Consider the following 16,944-nt stretch of genomic DNA (forward strand, 5'->3'; position numbering starts at 1 on the left):
CCGAGGGGAGGGGTTGCCCACGGGCAGGCAGGGCAGGGCCGTGCGGAGGGGTTGCCCACGGGCAGGCAGGGCAGGGCCGAGGGGAGGGGTTGCCCACGGGGCAGGCAGGGCAGGGTCATGGGGAGGGGTTGCCCACGGGCCAGACAGGGCAGGGCCGAGGGGAGGGGTTGCCCACGGGCAGGCAGGGCAGGGCCGAGGGGAGGGGTTGCCCGCGGGCAGGCAGGGTAGGGTTGTGGGGAGGGGTTGCCCACGGGGCAGGCAGGGCAGGGTCGTGGGGAGGGGTTGCCCACGGGCCAGACAGGGCAGGGCCGAGGGGAGGGGTTGCCCACGGGGCAGGCAGGGCCGTGGGGAGGGGTTGCCCACGGGCAGGCAGGGCAGGGCCGAGGGGAGGGGTTGCCCACGGGCAGGCAGGGCAGGGCCGAGGGGAGGGGTTGCCCATGGGGCAGGCAGGGCAGGGCCGAGGGGAGGGGTTGCACACGGGCCAGGCAGGGCAGGGCCGAGGGGAGGGGTTGCCCACGGGCAGGCAGGGCAGGGTCGAGGGGAGGGGATGCCCACGGGCAGGCAGGGCAGGGCCGAGGGGAGGGGTTGCCCACGGGCAGGCAGGGCAGGGTCGTGGGGAGGGGTTGCCCACGGGCAGGCAGGGCAGGGCCGTGGGGAGGGGTTGCCCACGGGCAGGCAGGGCAGGGCCGAGGGGAGGGGTTGCCCACGGCCAGGCAGGGCAGGGCCGAGGGGAGGGGTTGCCCACGGGCAGGCAGGGCAGGGTCGAGGGGAGGGGTTGCCCACGGGCAGGCAGGGCAGGGTCGTGGGGAGGGGTTGCTCACGGGGCAGGCAGGGCAGGGCCGAGGGGAGGGGTTGCCCACGGGCCAGGCAGGGCAGGGTTGTAGGGAGGGGTTGCCCGCGGGCAGGCAGGGCAGGGCTGAGGGGAGGGGTTGCCCACGGGCAGGCAGGGCAGGGTCATGGGGAGGGGATGCCCGCAGGCCAGGTAGGGCAGGGCCGAGGGGAGGGGTTGCCCGCAGGCCAGGCAGGGCAGGGCCGAGGGGAGGGGTTGCCCACGGGCAGGCATGGTAGGGTTATGGGGAGGGGTTGCCCGCAGGCCAGGTAGGGCAGGGCCGAGGGGAGGGGTTGCCCGCAGGCCAGGCAGGGCAGGGCCGAGGGGAGGGGTTGCCCGCAGGCCAGGCAGGGCAGGGCCGTGGGGAGGGGATGCCCTCGGGCAGGCAGGGCAGGGTCATGGGAGGGGATGCCCGCGGGCCAGGCAGGGCAGGGTCATGGGAGGGGATGCCCGCGGGCAGGGTTTACAGTCTGAGCTGTGAAGGGACAGGCAGGCAAAGTTTCCTCCCTTAGCTCTGAGTGATGAGACCAGGGATTCTGTCCAAAGTGCCTGGAGTCCGTGGCCCTTTGCGGTGCCCGGTCGGGGGAGCCACGGGGCCATGTCGCCCTCCCCCCCAAGCGTGTTGTACATTAGCCTGTGCCAGGCCCCTGTGCCTCTCTCCCTCCTTCCCACGCTGGGCCAGACCCCAGCACCGCTGCCCCCTCTGCCCTGCCCTGCACTCGGGAGAGCGGGGGGCTGGATCACCCGGTGGAGGGAATCGCTGGTCTGCGTCCCGGTGGCCTAGCAGGCTCTGCCTCTGTCCCGATCCCGCACAGCTGGGCCAAGGACACGAGGGGAGCCCCTTTGTCACACTGCTCTCACCCTTCCCGCCTGCCAGGTCCAAGGAGCAGACTCCTGGGCGAGACTGGGCCTGCTCTTGACTCAACACAAGTGTCAAACGCCTGCCGGGACGGTGCTCCCCAAACGCCTTGCCAAGGTCTCGCTCAGTTGCACCTCCTCTTCCTGCCCCTCCCTCTGGTCTCTGACCTCCGCCGTGGGGAGGCTTGGGGGTCCTCGGAGCCCCCTCTGCTCTCACCCCTGGGCGAGCGGATGAGCAGACGGCAGGCCTGCGCCCGGGGCTCTTTCGCTGCTGTCTTTGCAAACAGGCTTTGGCTTCGGTGGGATTTGTGGCGCTTGCCTCGGTGCAAGGCCACATCTACGCAGTGCGCCAGGTCTCCCGGCACAGCTGTCCCGCGTCTCACCGCCCGCCCGTTATCTCGAAATAGAACAGGCCCACTATTCCCACCCGTGACCTCCTTCCACGGGGAGCGGGGGACGTTGTGGAATAACGGGCTGTTCGAAATGTGGTGCTGCGCAGACAGCTCTGAATTACAAAACAAGCTAGTTTGAAATTGACTCGAAACAAGCTACGCAATGTGTGTAGCTCAAATTCTGCAGCTTGGTTTGAGCTCTGGGTGCCGTGCAGGCGCACCCCGAAAGGCCACAGTTTGCAAGCCCTGCCTGTTCCCTGGGCCAGGGACCATTGTGCTTGTGCCGTGCCTACAGCAGCGGGTCCTGGCCCATGAGAATACAAATAGGGACAGTTTTTCCAGGCTCCCAGGGAAGGGCGTCGGAGCCCGAAAGTGACTTTTAAACAGACTCCCAGGATCAGGTATCCCGCAGACTGCTCTGCCTGTAGGTCTCAAAGCGCGGCTCCGTTTGTAATTTTCAACAGGGCTGTCAATTAGTGGGCGTTAACGCCGGGCCGAATGAACGCGTTAAAATGAGCTGGCGTTAATCGCAAAGGGCCGCAAACCCGCTCCGGAGCGCTCTGGGAAGGCGCAGCAATGCAACCCGCCGCCAGAGGGCGCACGGAACAAACAAGCAGCGAGAAAGGGAAAACCCTGGAGCCCGGTCCCAGCTCCAGCGCAGAACTAACCTGGGAAAGTCAAGTCCCTCCCTGGCCCCTCCCCCTCCTGGGGGGCTTGCCCAAGCTGCCCCCTCCCCCGGCAGGGCTTGGACTGACCCTCCCCCCACATCTGATTCTGGGGCTGAGTCCCCCCTCCAGCTCTCTGCACTGCCCATGGTGGGGTCCCCCCCCAGCCCTGTGCCGCCCGCAGCTGGGGCTGAGCTACAAAAGGGTCCTGTGAACAGGGCACCAGTCTATGGATTCTACAGAAGGCTGAAGCTGAGCTTTCGGGGATGAATTCGCACTGCAGCACGTCAGTCCGGTGAGCGGGACGATGGTTTTCCAGTGTCAATGTTTTGTAATAAAACAGAACTACAAAGTGAGCACCAAACACCCTGTGCTCTGTGTCCTACTTGAAAGCAAAGTCTGAGAAGAGGCAGCAAACCCCACAGACGTTCCACTAGGCGGTATTCTTATCGCGTCCAGGGCGATTCAGCGCTGCTGAGAGCTAAACTGCAGCCCCTCCTGTTTGCTGGCCCAGGAGGAACCAGGGGAAACCTTGCGACTTGTGACCCGACGCTGGGAGTCCAGCCTGGGGCCCGTTTGTGCGCTCTGGGCGGTGTCGGTCTGTGCGCACCTCAGACCAGCCCCCAGACAAGCCGCCAGGAACAGGCTCTGTTCGCTGCAGAGCGCAGACCTGGATTCCAGTCCAGCAGCCTCCTCTCTGCCTGCTGCCTGCGCACTCCCAGCTCAGTCAGTGCTGACCCTGCTGGGGGGCAGAGGGCACATTGTACCACGCAGCCCCCACAACCAGCATGGTCGAACTCCCACCGTTACTAAACCCCACCGTTACTAAACCAGCCCGTGTTCTCCTTTGTGTCAGTTTTGTGAGGCGCTGCACAGCCGCCATGCCACTGTGCACGTGGGGAGCTGTGCAGAGAAGACAAGTGACGTGCCCAAGGTGCAGAGGAAGCCTGTGGCAGAGCACAGCCTTGACCCCAGGCCTAGTCTAGTGCCCTGCCTGCGTCCTTAGCCTAGAAATGGCTTTCTAAAATAGTTAAATACACTCTCCCCAGAGATGGGTCACTGCTGCCCGGGACACCGTGGGCCTCGGTAATTCAAATGTGGCCGCCAGACCATGATTGCACCTGCGTGGACTATAGGGCATGTGAGGGGCTGACCTGGGCTGGGAGCATGTCCACACAACAAGCAGTGCCTGGCACAGCTGCATGCTGCCGCCACACAGGAGCCGTGGCGCTGCACCCCATTGACAGGAGGGGTCACCGTTTAGCGTCTGGGCGGGGAGTCGGCGTCAGTCCTTGGTTCTCAGCCAGGGTACATGCACCCCGGGGCCTGCAGCACCCTTCCAAAGGGCACGTCCACTCACCCGGATATCACTGCCTTTGACCGGCACATCACACCTGCCCTTTGTGCTGCGCGCAGAGATGTCCCCGCAATGGGTCTGTTCCTGGTGATTTATTTGATAAAACGGGACAGGCAGCCACTGCTCAGCCCCAGTGCGCTGTGACACTTCTGTGTTGTACACCTGGCCTTGGAAGCACGTCTCCAGTGAGACGAAACGGGGGTTCGCAAGGCAAAACAACCCCCGAAAGCGGTGCAACGATGCAGCGACTCCACTCTGAGCGGGCGTAGCAAGGGCGAGGGGAAACGGCTTCTGTGGAGTTGGCTGCGTTTGCACTGCGGGTTGGGTCCTCTGAACGAGCACACTCGGGGGCAACCTTCAGTGGCGCAGCAGGTCAGTGTAACCGTTCACCAGTGCCCAGTGCACCAGCAGGCAGGCGTGGCAGAAAGCACACGGCATCTGTGCACATGCTGAACGCACTGTGGGATGGTGTAACTGTTCACCAGTGCCCAGTGCACCAGCAGGCAGGCGTGGCAGAAAGCACACGGCATCTGTGCACATGCTGAACGCTCTGCGGGACGGTGTAACTGTTCACCAGTGCCCAGTGCACCAGCAGGCAGGCGTGGCAGAAAGCACACGGCATCTGTGCACATGCTGAATGCTCTGTGGGACGGTGTAACTGTTCACCAGTGCCCAGTGCACCAGCAGGCAGGCGTGGCAGAAAGCACAAGGCATCTGTGCACATGCTGAACGCACTGTGGGATGGTGTAACCGTTCACCAGTGCCCAGTGCACCAGCAGGCAGGCGTGGCAGAAAGCACAAGGCATCTGTGCACATGCTGAACGCTCTGTGGGATGGTGTAACCGTTCACCAGTGCCCAGTGCACCAGCAGACAGGCGTGGCAGAAAGCACACGGCATCTGTGCACATGCTGAACGCTCTGCGGGACGGTGTAACCGTTCACCAGTGCCCAGTGCACCAGCAGGCAGGCGTGGCAGAAAGCACACGGCATCTGTGCACATGCTGAACGCTCTGTGGGATGGTGTAACCGTTCACCAGTGCCCAGTGCACCAGCAGGCAGGCGTGGCAGAAAGCACACGGCATCTGTGCACATGCTGAACGCTCTGCGGGATGGTGTAACCGTTCACCAGTGCCCAGTGCACCAGCAGGCAGGCGTGGCAGAAAGCACACGGCATCTGTGCACATGCTGAACGCTCTGCGGGATGGTGTAACCGTTCACCAGTGCCCAGTGCACCAGCAGGCAGGCGTGGCAGAAAGCACACGGCATCTGTGCACATGCTGAACGCTCTGCGGGACGGTTTCGGTGATACCAGACTGCAGCACGAGTCAGTATTTCTCCAGGGGAAGGGACATCCGTAAGCCTTTGAGTGCTGCAGAAAAAGCTCAACTCGAGCTGTTCAGACTTGGGCACTTTGCGTTTGTGTTTGTCTGGGGCTGGGCTTTCGTTTTGCTTCCTTTTGTTTGGTTTTGTTTTGATTTTCAGGCAGGGAATTTTCTAGCACCTGGGCTCGGCTCTGAGGACAACCAGTTGCCGCGTACTTACAGCGTTTCTAACCGGAGCGCCGTCAGGAGGAGGGTCTGAAATGTCTTTTGCGTCACTTGGGTGGCTCCTAGGTCCCTGGAAAAGATGTTTAAAAAACAGACTGAGTGTGGAGGCCTGAATAGCACACCCCAGCAGAGGGCTTGTCCACACAGATGTGCACTGCTTCACCCAGGGGTTGCTCTTAACTGAGATGGCTAAAGCCACCTGGACCATGAGCTGATGCTCTTAATACTACTATATGGAGATATACCCCTCTCCTGGAGCTGGAAGGGTATCACTCCATATATTATCCTATAATAAGGAGCAGGCCCCACCCTCACAGCAGGACCATCCCTGACAGACTTGGCCCAGATCCGCAAACGGCCCCCTCAGGGATTGAACTCACAACACTGGGTGTAGGCAGCTAATGCTCAAACCACTGATCTATCCACCCCCTGAGAGATATGTGGGTGTGAATTTAGTACAATCCATTGTTAGAGGAGTACGCTCTACTCAGCTGCTCTTAAACCATAATCGGGCATCAGGTGTGCTCCGGTGGAATGGGTTTAGCCACACACTTTCATTGCGCCAGCGCCTGGATGTGTGCAGACAAGACATGCTCAAGTATGACAAGACATAAACAAACAATGTGTTGCCGCATAGGCCACTCCAGCCAAAAGACCCACAAGGTGTCTGAGGCGGCTTCAGACTCCGTCCCCGAGAGGAGGGAAGTCTGAGGAGGGTGAGCAAGAGCAGCTCTTTGGTCTGCCTGGACGCTAACCACCACGGCCTCTGTGCCACCGAATAACCCACCCAGCCCCACGAGAGGGTTCGCGTCTAGCTAGCGGGTGGGGAACTGAGGCAGCGAGAGAGGAAGCGGCTTGTGTGGGGCAGAGCTGAGAACAGCTGTGGCAGAGCCTTACCGCCAGGACCCCCGAGCTCCTCCTCACAAGACGAATGGCCCATCCCCACCACTGAGCACTGCACAGAGCAGCCTGTGTTTTCTCGGGGGGGGGGGGAGGGGAACGGTCTCTCTGCGCTGGATTGTGGAGCAGGGGCTCCGCGAGGAGGTCTGCTCCCTCGGAGGCCACAATGGACCTGGTCACCGAGAACAGCTTCCAGGTCTGGAGGAGGTCCTGGTAGAATTCCGGCAGCTCTGAGAGGTCGCGCGGAAGGCCCCTCGGTGGATAAAGAAGAGCTGCCGGTCGTATCGGAGCCCTCGGAGGCGGCAGAGGAAGGTGCGTGCCCAGGTGCCCCATGCCGGACTACCTGCACTGAAGCAGCTGCCGGGTCGGCTGGCCAGCCGTGGTGTTCAGCCCAGGTGCACCACGCTTTACCTGGGCTGGAGCAGAGGAGAAGCCGCCGGATCAGCTGGAGCGCGGCGCAGCCTCTGCCGAACACCAGGGCCAGCTGACCGGGCAGTTTCCCCTCTACTCCAGCCCACGTGGAGTGTGGTGCACCTGGGCTTAAAACCACTGGCTGGGCAGCCGCTCCTCTTTGCTCCAGCCCAGCTGCCCTGTGCTCAGCCTGGGGAGGCTGCGTCTCGCTCCAGCTGGGCTGGGGCAAAGAGGAATGGCTTCCCGATCAGCAGGGGCGCTCCCCGGGCTGAGCGCAGGGCAGCTGGGAGCCGCGTAACTGGCGGGTGTGCGCTGGGTGCGGGGGCGCTGGGTGCACAGCCCCGGTTCTGGGCGCCCCGTGCGGCGGATTTGGCACAGGAGAGACCAGCGCTGCTGCTCCCCGAGCCTCGCCGGCCGCCCGCGGACTCGCTTTCTGTCGGCCGAGAGAAAACTGAGGCTCCGAAGGCAGCACCCTCGCATCTAGCTCAGCGCCCCTTCAGCGGCAGGAGCCTCCAAGTCTCAGCGCAGGAGCTGGGGCTGCAGGCGGGATGCGGCCGGCCGGGGGAAGCAGCCTCCGCCCTACTGCGTTCCATGCGCCAGCCCTAGAGGCGCCCGCAGGTGAACCGGGGTGTTTTAGCGCCCCCATAGGTCAGCGCCCCAGGCACCGGCCTGGCTAGCCCACCCCTTAATCCGGCCCTGATCACAGCACACACAGGTCGCCCCCCACCAAAATCTGACTATTATTAGGGCCGTCACACAGCCAAAAGACGGACGTGGATCGGCAGCCTGGCGCCCGGGGGACACCATGTTCCCTGGGAACAGGGCCCAAAACATAGCCCAGGTATCGCCCGCGGGTGGAGGCCTGAGGCCTCGGCACCAATGGCCAAGACTTTGCCAATGTAAAGCAAAGTGAGGCTGTGAGCGAGAGGCAGGGCTGGGAGTGCAGAAAACTCCTAGGCACCAGGCACAGGCCATGCGCATTGCAAAGGTGTGACGTAGTGGGGGTACCTGGCTGGTTTCTATGCTGCTGGCTCTGGGGTAACCCCACTGGCTGCCGTGGGTACCACGACCCAGCAAAACAGGATGAGTCACTATGCAAACCAGTATGGCCAGACACCCCCCATGGAGAGGAACAAAGGAAGGTGGATGCTGCCCTGGATGGGGGGCAGGGCTGGAGGAGAGTTAGTTTCTATCTGGGAGGATGGAGGAAGCAGCCTCAGCCACAGGCTGGGGGGTTTAGAAGCCGAGTCCTCCCCCCATATCAAGGGGGGCTGAGGCATCCTAGGCCTGCCCTGTAACCTGATGACATCTGTGCTGGGCTGTATCCTGGAGAAGCAATAAACCACCCCTATTCTACCGGCTGGTGGAGTCTGTTCGTGCCATTTCGGGGGTGCAGGAGGCGGGGGACCCCAACGCGCCGTCACAAAAGGAGAGGGAACAGAACCCCTGCGTACCACCCCCAGATAAAGGGGCAGACCCGCCCAGGTTCAGTACAGCGTCACTGACAGCATGCCGAGGGCAGTGTGGGAGCGCGGCAGCGATGTGGAACTTCTTTGTCCCTACCTATACAAATGTATCCCGGGGGGCTGCCCTTGTCTGGCCTGGGGGGCAACGGAAAATGCCATCGCTGACTGTGCTGAGCCCATTGTTGGGGGGTCAGAGTGCTGACAACGGACTGCGCTGCGTTTGGCAGTTCACCTGGTCCTTATCTGGCGGGTGGTGTTTGGGGCACTCGGAGCCTGCAGCCAGCGCACCACACGCACACAGCTGAACCGTTACTGGCCTGGGACAGAGCCCGATGCCTGTCCGGACACCCCCAGGAGTCTGAGCGTGTGCCCCAAGAGCACAAAGGGCAAATCTTTGCCACTCAGCCTTCCCGGATCTGACCCCCTCTCCTCTGGCTTTACACGGGGAGTCAATCAATATGCAACCACGGGAATGAAAGAAGAAATGCGCAATAACATGGCACTGGCTCACATGGAGCAATCCCAAACCCCTGGCTCCGCGTGTCCTGCGCACACGCCTAGGGGAGCAAACAAAGTTCTGAAAATACCAGGGAAGACGAGGAATCTGTTCCTAGCGCAGGACACAGAGCAAGGAATAGTAGATGCCACTGAGACAGCCTAGCCTGGGGGAGGCCTGGGTTCAGTTCCCTGCCACTGACTCTGTACATGCCCCTGAGCAGTCATTTAGCCTCCCTCGGGTTCCCCTGCCTCACGAGAAGAGTGCTGTCCCATCTCCCGGGGGCGGGGCAATAAATACGTTGGGGGGGGGGGACTCAGATGTCATGGTATCAGGAGTCATTAAAGTATCTTACATAGAGAAGTGGCCGAGAAACTCTGAGATCTCCGTGCACAGGATGTTGGGGGGGTTGACTAGCTCCTACAAATAAATGGTAAAAAGCCCCGTCCGCGCACGGCAGCCCCAGGCACTGTCCGAGTCAGGCTCCAGGCGGCGAGAGCAAACCACTGGACGGAGGAGACCCAAGCTGGGCGATGCAGTGGGAGGATATCTGCAAATCGCACGCCTGGCAGAACCCTGGCCTGCGGGGTTGTGGGAGCTGAAATGCTGCATGTAGCCATCCCCCCGGAGAAGGACGGGGGCTGTGGGGCGTAGGAGTGCCAGGGGCTCCGCCCTGCGCTGGCGCAAGCGGTGCCCATACAGACCCAGTGCTGGGTTATTGACACAGCCGGCCCCAGCCCCGTTGGGTTATAGTCCATTAGCGCTGCAGAGTCAGCAGGCGCACCCGCATTCCAGCCTTCAATCAGCATTCCCTGCTGCACAGGCCTCCTGTCCGGTGTGGGGCTGACCCCTGGGAAGTGTCTCCAGCTGATCTCCTTGGGCCAGCCTGTGTGGGGCTGGAGTGGGATGGCCCCTGCCTCCCGCTCCCTTCACGGTGATTTGCAGCAGCCCCATGCATGGGAGGGAGGGGCAGAGCCAACGCACTGACGGATCGGGGCCGAGGCAAGCGGGTACTTACAGATACGCCAGGGAGGGCAGTGTGAAAAGCGACGTGTCTGCCACGACTGACAATGGATTATGGCTCAGGACCCTGAAAAAGGAAGGGGACAGCACCAGGGCTGAGTGAGCTGGAGAGCAAGGCTGGCTAACAAGGGTCACACGTCTCTCTTGGCTTCCCTCCCCAGAGACCAACAACACACGGCGACGGCATCATGAGCGTTCACAGGCACAGCCCACTTCCTCTGGTGAGCGGCGCTAAGGAGTCCGGGGGAAAACAAGGTACTGGCCATGAGAGTATCTGATCAATGAGGCTGACAAGGTGGGTGCTAAGGACTCTGCGTACCCAGTGCTTGGCTTTTGAGGTCATTAGGGTGTGGAATGTCGGGGCTACACAGTTAAGGTCTTTGATTAAACCTCTAGCTACGTCAACACTGGCAGGATTTTCCACAAATGCTTTTAACGGAAAAGTTTCCCGTTAAAAGCATTTGCGGAAAAGAGCGTCTAGATTGGCAGGATGCTTTTCTGCAAAAGCACTTTTTGCGGAAAAGCGTCCGTGCCAATCTAGACGAGTTTTTGTGCAAAAAAGCCCCAATCGCCATTTTCACGATCGGGGCTTTTTTGCGCAAAACAAATCTGAGCTGTCTACACTGGCCCTTTTGCGCAAAAGGGACTTTTGCCCGAACGGGAGCAGCATCGTATTTCCGCAAGAAGCACCGATTTCTTACAGTAGGAAGTCAGTGCTTTTGCGGAAATTCAAGCGTCCAGTGTAGACAGCTGGCAAGTTTTTCCGGAAAAGCGACTGATTTTCCAGAAAAACTGGCCAGTCTAGACACAGCCCTAGTGCAGGTGTCAGACTTGTAAGTGAAACCAAGTTCTGCAGCTTCTCTCTCCAGCTGGGTTTGGAAATTGCCTCAGTTGTCACCTTCAGAGCCAGCAGTGGGTGCCCAGGAAAGTTAGAACATCACCCCCGATGACAGCACTGCACGCCTGGTCACAGAGCTCCGCGACTTTGTCCTCACCCACAACTACGTCCCATTCGGGGACAATTTGTATCTTCAAGTCAGCAGCAAGGCCCCGCAATCTGCCAACCTCTTTATGGCCGACCTTGAACAACATTTCCTCAGCTCCTGCCCCCAGCACCCCTACTCCACTTACGCTACATCGATGACATCTGCATCGTAGGACCCACGGGAAAGAGACCCTGGAAGAATTTCACGGAGATTTCAACAACTTCCACCCCACCATCAACCTCAGCCTGGACCAGTGCACATGAGAGATCCACTTCCTGGACACTCCAGTACAAGTACACGATGGACACATTTCTACCACCCTATACCGGAAACCTACCGACTGCTCCACTTACCTTCATGCCTCCAGCTTCCATCCCAGACACATTTCACAGTCAATTGTTTACAGCCAGGACCGAAGATCCAAGCGGATTTGCTCGTCCCACAAGCAGAGACAAACGCCTACAGGATCGATATCGAGCCTTCTTAAAACTGAAATACCCACCCGGAGAAGTGAAAAAAACAGATCGACAGACCCAGATGAGGCATCAGCTTCTTCTCGACAGGCCCAGCAAAGAGAACAACAGGACCCACCTGGGCATCGCCTGCAGCCCCCGACTCAACCCCTCCAGCGCATCATTGACAATCTACAGCCTAGCCTGGAAAATGACCCCTCACTCTCACAGGCCTTGGGGACAGGCCAATCCTCGCCTACAGACAAATCCCCAACCTCAAACAAATTCTGTCCCGCAACCACACAGCAACAGCCCCGTCACCCTCACCCAGGAACCCGCCCCTGCAATCAGCCCTGGTGCCAACTCTGCCCACACAGCTACACCAGCGACACCATCGGCCACCACACCAGAGGCTCACACAACTGCACGTCCCCCAGCGTGATCTCTGCCAGCAGTGCCCCTCGGCCATGGACACTGGCCAAACCGGACAGTCTCTGTGACAAGGGATTCCCGGACACAAATCGGATACTCGAAATGGTGACACAAGAAGCCTGCTGGGGACGTTTTCACTTGCCCGGTGCTCACTGCGGGCTCTGGGGGTGACAATTGAGGCAATTTCCAAACCCAGCTGGAGAGAGACGCTGCAGAACTAGGTTTCACTTACAAGTCTGACACTGCACTAGAGGTTTAATCAAAGACCTTAACTGTGTAGCCCCCGACATTCCACACCCTAATGACCTCAAAAGCCAAGCACTGGGTACGTAGAGTCCTTAGCACCCACCCTGTCAGCCTCATTGATCATAAGCTTCAGGGGTTAGCTGAGTTAATCTGTACAGGATAAACTTAAAAAACAACAAATAGTCTGTAGCATTTTAAAGACTAACACAACATTGTAGATGGCATCATGAGCTTCTTCAGATGACCAGCGTGTTGGATGTCCAGGGCCAAAATAAATAGGGGAAAAGGGGGGAGGCTTCCTAATCCGAACTAGCTAGTCCGTGCCGCGTGTAGCCGCGGCACGGGGTCCGAACTAGCCGGCATTTAAAAATGGCGCCGGCCGGCTTTATGCAAATGAAGCCCGGGAAATTCAAATCCCGGGCTTCATTTGCAACTGCGGATGACTACATTACCCCGCTAGTTCGAACTCGGGGGGTAGTGTAGACATGCCCTGAGGTGCTGCAGGACCAGTGCTGTGTTTCAAGTTTATTCAGCGGCAGAGGAACTCGGCTCCCCTCTGAAACTTCCCCCCCTTACTCGTTCGTTTCTTCTGAACATTTGCCTGGAACTGAGTGTCACTGGGCCCATGGGCAGCAGGGGGCGCTCAGCACCTGGGGAAACCAGCTCACTTGTTTAGGGGCCTGGCGCTAGCCACTGAGTTCTAAACCTCTTGGCCTCTTTTAGCTGCCGGCGGGTGGAGGGTCAGGGGCCCCCTTTGGCTGCGATTGGGCAGTAAGAAAACCCTGGAATCCCGGGGGAGCAAATGTCGGTGTCTTTGCAGGACTTCTTCCCTGCTTAAGAGATGGAGAGGCAAGTCCCTGACTCAGGGGAAGGCAGGAGAGCCTTGGGTTCCTTCCTGTGCTGTCCGGACAAGTCCTGTGCAGCATAAGGCAGGGCTGAGAGCTCCTTGCAGTCCTCAGTGCGAAGGTACGAGCCTACCCCCTTGTGCACCTGCACCCACCTACTCAGCGGCAGCAGCTGCTGCCTGCACCACCCCAGGGCAGGTACGTCTGATGCCAGGCCAGGTGGACGCCCTCCTGGGTGAGGTTCTGGGTCACCCACAAGCATCTTGGGGAAAATCTTCTGCCAGAGCCCAGGCCTCCCTCCATGTTTGCCTCTTGGCTGGCAGGCCTGAGGGCACGCAGGATGCTCCCTTTGCACAGGGCGGAAGGAGGGGAGCATGGTGCACGTGGGATGGCAGGTGGCAGATGGGTGGAGCGTGTACACATGTGCCAGCCTGGCTTACACACGGGGCCCTACAATTGTATCATAAGGAGTTGCGTGTGTGTGTGTGTGTGTGTGTGTGTGTGTGTGTGTGTGTGTGTGTGTGTGTGTGTGTGTGTGTGTGTGTGTGTGTGTGATGAAGACTGCTTTTAAGTGCATCTCCTCCTCCAGATACACAAATCCACGTGCCTGGAACAAAAAAGCCACTCAGGTCCCATGAGCATGGTGGTGTCCAGCTGTAGGAGAGGGTGACAGTGAAAACGCAGGGCAGGACAGAGGCAATGGTGCTTTCCAAACACAATGCCAGTGAATTTCCACGGGCCCACTGAGAAGCACATGTGGACCTGGGACTTTCTCCCCGCCAGAGGGCAAGTTTCCAACCTTTGAACACTGGGCTGCCCAAAAGCAGGTGCAGATGGCCCTGTGCTGAGGTAGATAAAGCTCCGTTTCAAGGCTCCTTTACGCTGTCAGAGCAATGTAAAGGAGTCAGTGAGAACTAGGCCCATATGCCTGAATGGCAGAAGTGGGCTTTATATGGGGGTTTGCTCAGATTTCCCAGAATTCACTCTCAAGCCCAGACCCATTGTGGAACATTGCAGCCTGTGAGATAAAAGTTTGACCAAGTTCCAAGCATCTGAGGAAGGCTTTCGGATGAAGTGTAGAAGTTGGACCACAGTTCTGCAGTGAGGAATGACTTCTGAAGGGAATTCACAGTGGCAGTCAGGGAAGACACAGGGCCCTGGGCATATTGAACTAAAGATCTAAAAACCTGAAAAAATGCTTCTCTCAGAAAATAAACAGTCTTCTATTTCCCTCCTCAGTGCATTTGCTTCCATTGTCCATGACTCACATCATTTGACTCTCAACTCCCTGTGTTCCCACAATCCCCCAGTTTATACCCTGCCTGTCCCCTATGCATGCCATGCACTGGAGTGCGTACGGGGTGTGCCGGGTGTGCCCAGGCACACCCTGATGTCTTAGGGTTGCCAAGTGTCCAGTTTTCTACCAGACAGTCTGGGTTTTTGGGGCTCTGTCCAGTAAAAAAATCCAGAAAATACCGATATTTTCTGGTTTTCCAACTGGGCGCCTGGAAGCCTGGTGTAGGGAGTGGCTGGGAGGTGGGCGCGATCGGGGCTGGGAGCCCTGGTTGCATGTGAGGAGGGGGGGGGCAGCCCGGTCTGTGCTCCTGCGCGCCAGTCAAGCGCGTGATGGAGCCACAGCTGGACTGACTCGCGCTTCGCCTGGACTGTGCGGGGGGCAGGAGCGCCCTGGGATTTGCACTGCCCGGGTCAGTCCCGCTCCCCACCGGCTGATAAGCTCCTCCCCCCACCCCCTCCTGGCCGACCGGTTGGTTCTCCCCCACTTCTCCTCCTGATCTTCCCCAGCTAGCCCCGCTGCACCTGCCGCCAGCCCTGCTTCCAGCGGCCAGTTCTCCCCTCCTCTCCCGATCTCCCCCGGCCAGCCCTGCTGTACCCAACCCCCACCCCCACCCCCGCCGCCAGCTCTACCCCCCGCTGGCTGGTTCCTCCTTCCGATCTTCCCTGGCCAGCCCCACTGCACCCCCTGCCAGCGCTGCTTCCGGCGGCCAGTTCTCCCCTCATCCTCCTGAGCTCCCCTGGCCAGCCCTGCTCCCGTTGGCTTCCCCTCCTTCCTGCTGATCTCCCCTGTCCAGCCCCCAACCCCTCCCCCCCAGCTCTGCTTCCTGCCCCCCCCCCCCAGCCAGCCCCACTCCCCTCCCAGTCAGTCCCTCTCCCCCCCCCATGAAGTGTGTCTGGTATATTTTTTAAGACTATCTGGTAACCCTATAATGTCTCAAAAAAAAGTGGCTTTGCGTTTTAATTTCATCACATGATACGCTCTTTTAGTTTTAAAGTATGGATTGCTGTATTATGCAATAAGCACCGAATTGCACATGTAAAAAACGAACTAAGAAGTACAATGTCCCATACTTACGTTTGTATTTTTAAGTAAAGTTTAGTTGTTAATTTAAAAAAATTAAGTTTAGTTAAGTTTTAGTTTCTTTAGTTTGTTTGATGAATAAAAATCATGTCCTTTATGGTTGAGTATTCAATAAATGTTCGCCTTTAAAAAAGAAAATTCCCTGGGTGCACACCCTAATGAAATGTGCTGCGCATGCCTATGATGCCATACTTCTTCTGGGACTGCCCTCCACACCCCCGTCTGACTCGCTGCCCCACTTCACATGCCGGCCTTGCAATCGCCAAGGAAAGCAGAAAACTGTAGCCCACCCCTTGGCCACATCATGTGCAGTCCTCAAAGTCCACTGGCTCCCTGCTCATTCAGGGCCCCCCTTGGCGCTTTGTGGCGCTGGCTGGAAAATGGGGGGTGGGTTTTCAACAAAAACTGTCAGTGAAAATAAAAATATTTGTTTTCATTGACGTTTTCTGTGGGAAAATGGAAGTTTTGTTGCCAATCTGAAGACCATAAACATGAAAAGTGTTGGTCCAAAGCTGCTGGAAATAGGCTTGGTTTTGGCCAGCTCTTTTTTGTTTCGGATGCAATGCAGGAGTGCGGAGGAAAGCCGACACCTTTCTCCAGCATTTCCATTAGTCAAAACCCAAGTTTTCCTGTTGAAAAAACATTTGGATGGAAAATTTCCAAGCTGTCCTACAGCTCTAGCTTACCTCAGCCCTTGGCCAGTCTCCACCCCCTCCCTGCCCCTCCTCGGAGCCGCTTGGGCCCTCCACCGCTTCCCAGGTCTGGAGGATGGCCTGCGGCTCCTGACTCTGGGTGACATCCTCCATCTCTCCTCAGTGACTCCTCATTCCTCCGGGCCACCCCGAGCGAGCGTCTCTCCCCCTCTGCTGCTGCCTGGAGGCTGGGACTCCAGCCAGCCCTCCAGCCTGCGCCAGCCACTCCGGAGCATTAAGTCACTCCACACTGCACCCATTGGTGGGAACCGGCCGAGCTCAACATGGTCTTGGGCTTCAGACTGGCCAGCCCCTGGCTCTGGGGGCTAGGAAATCAATGCTCCCGCTGCAGCCCAGAGCTGTGGGCTCCTGCTGCATCGGCGCTCCTAGGGAGGGGACTTTTCCTGTCTATCTGCTTGTGAGCACCCTTCTCAACCCTCTCTCCCACCCCGCGCTGGCACAACTCTAGGTGGTACGGCTGCTAGATAGTTTCACAAAAAATACCGAACATGGCGGGAAAGAATTGGTTGAGCAAAAAACCCCAAAAAACCAAAACCAAAAAAAGCCCCTATCAAAAAAAGAATCAAGGCGCCTTTAAATCCCCATGCTACCCCCACCCCCCCAGACGCGGCAGGGGAAGAACGTCCCAAGCAGAGGTGGTGCCTGGACCCCAGAAGGTTTGCTAGGGGCTGCCTGTGTACTTGTGGGGAGAACCAGAGACCCTGCAGGGCAGGATCCATCCCCAACAGTCTCGATTTTATGTCCCGATTTACTTGTCAACTTTGTTACACTTACAACTTCTGCAAAAACTGCATCCCATGCCAGGCCTGGAACGTCCCGGGCTGAAGCTCGGTAATGAGATTCCCACCAAGGTTTCTGGGAAAAGAAACAATTGTAGAAATAAATCTGGCCTGCTGGATAGGAACTTAGCAGTGAGCAATTTTCATGGGCAGGGAGTATGCAAATCCCA

General features: G+C 58.9%; 1 protein-coding gene across 3 annotated transcripts in view; it reads right to left on the reverse strand.

The window, feature by feature from the left end:
* The window catches only part of LOC106731892 (leucine-rich repeat-containing protein 37A-like), a 55,964-nt gene that overhangs the window by 18,346 nt on the left and 20,674 nt on the right, over nt 1–16,944 (reverse strand). For all 3 annotated transcript variants that reach the window (XM_075911242.1, XM_075911244.1, XM_075911243.1), the window contains exons 5-7: nt 16,770–16,850; nt 9,940–10,011; nt 5,644–5,718 (exon numbers count right to left, since the gene is read on the reverse strand). In XM_075911242.1, coding sequence (XP_075767357.1) covers nt 5,644–5,718; nt 9,940–10,011; nt 16,770–16,850 — 228 coding nt within the window. The remainder of the gene's footprint in view (nt 1–5,643; nt 5,719–9,939; nt 10,012–16,769; nt 16,851–16,944) is intronic.

The sequence above is a fragment of the Pelodiscus sinensis genome, chromosome 29 (assembly GCF_049634645.1).
Source record: "Pelodiscus sinensis isolate JC-2024 chromosome 29, ASM4963464v1, whole genome shotgun sequence".
In the NCBI taxonomy this organism is placed as follows: domain Eukaryota; kingdom Metazoa; phylum Chordata; order Testudines; family Trionychidae; genus Pelodiscus; species Pelodiscus sinensis.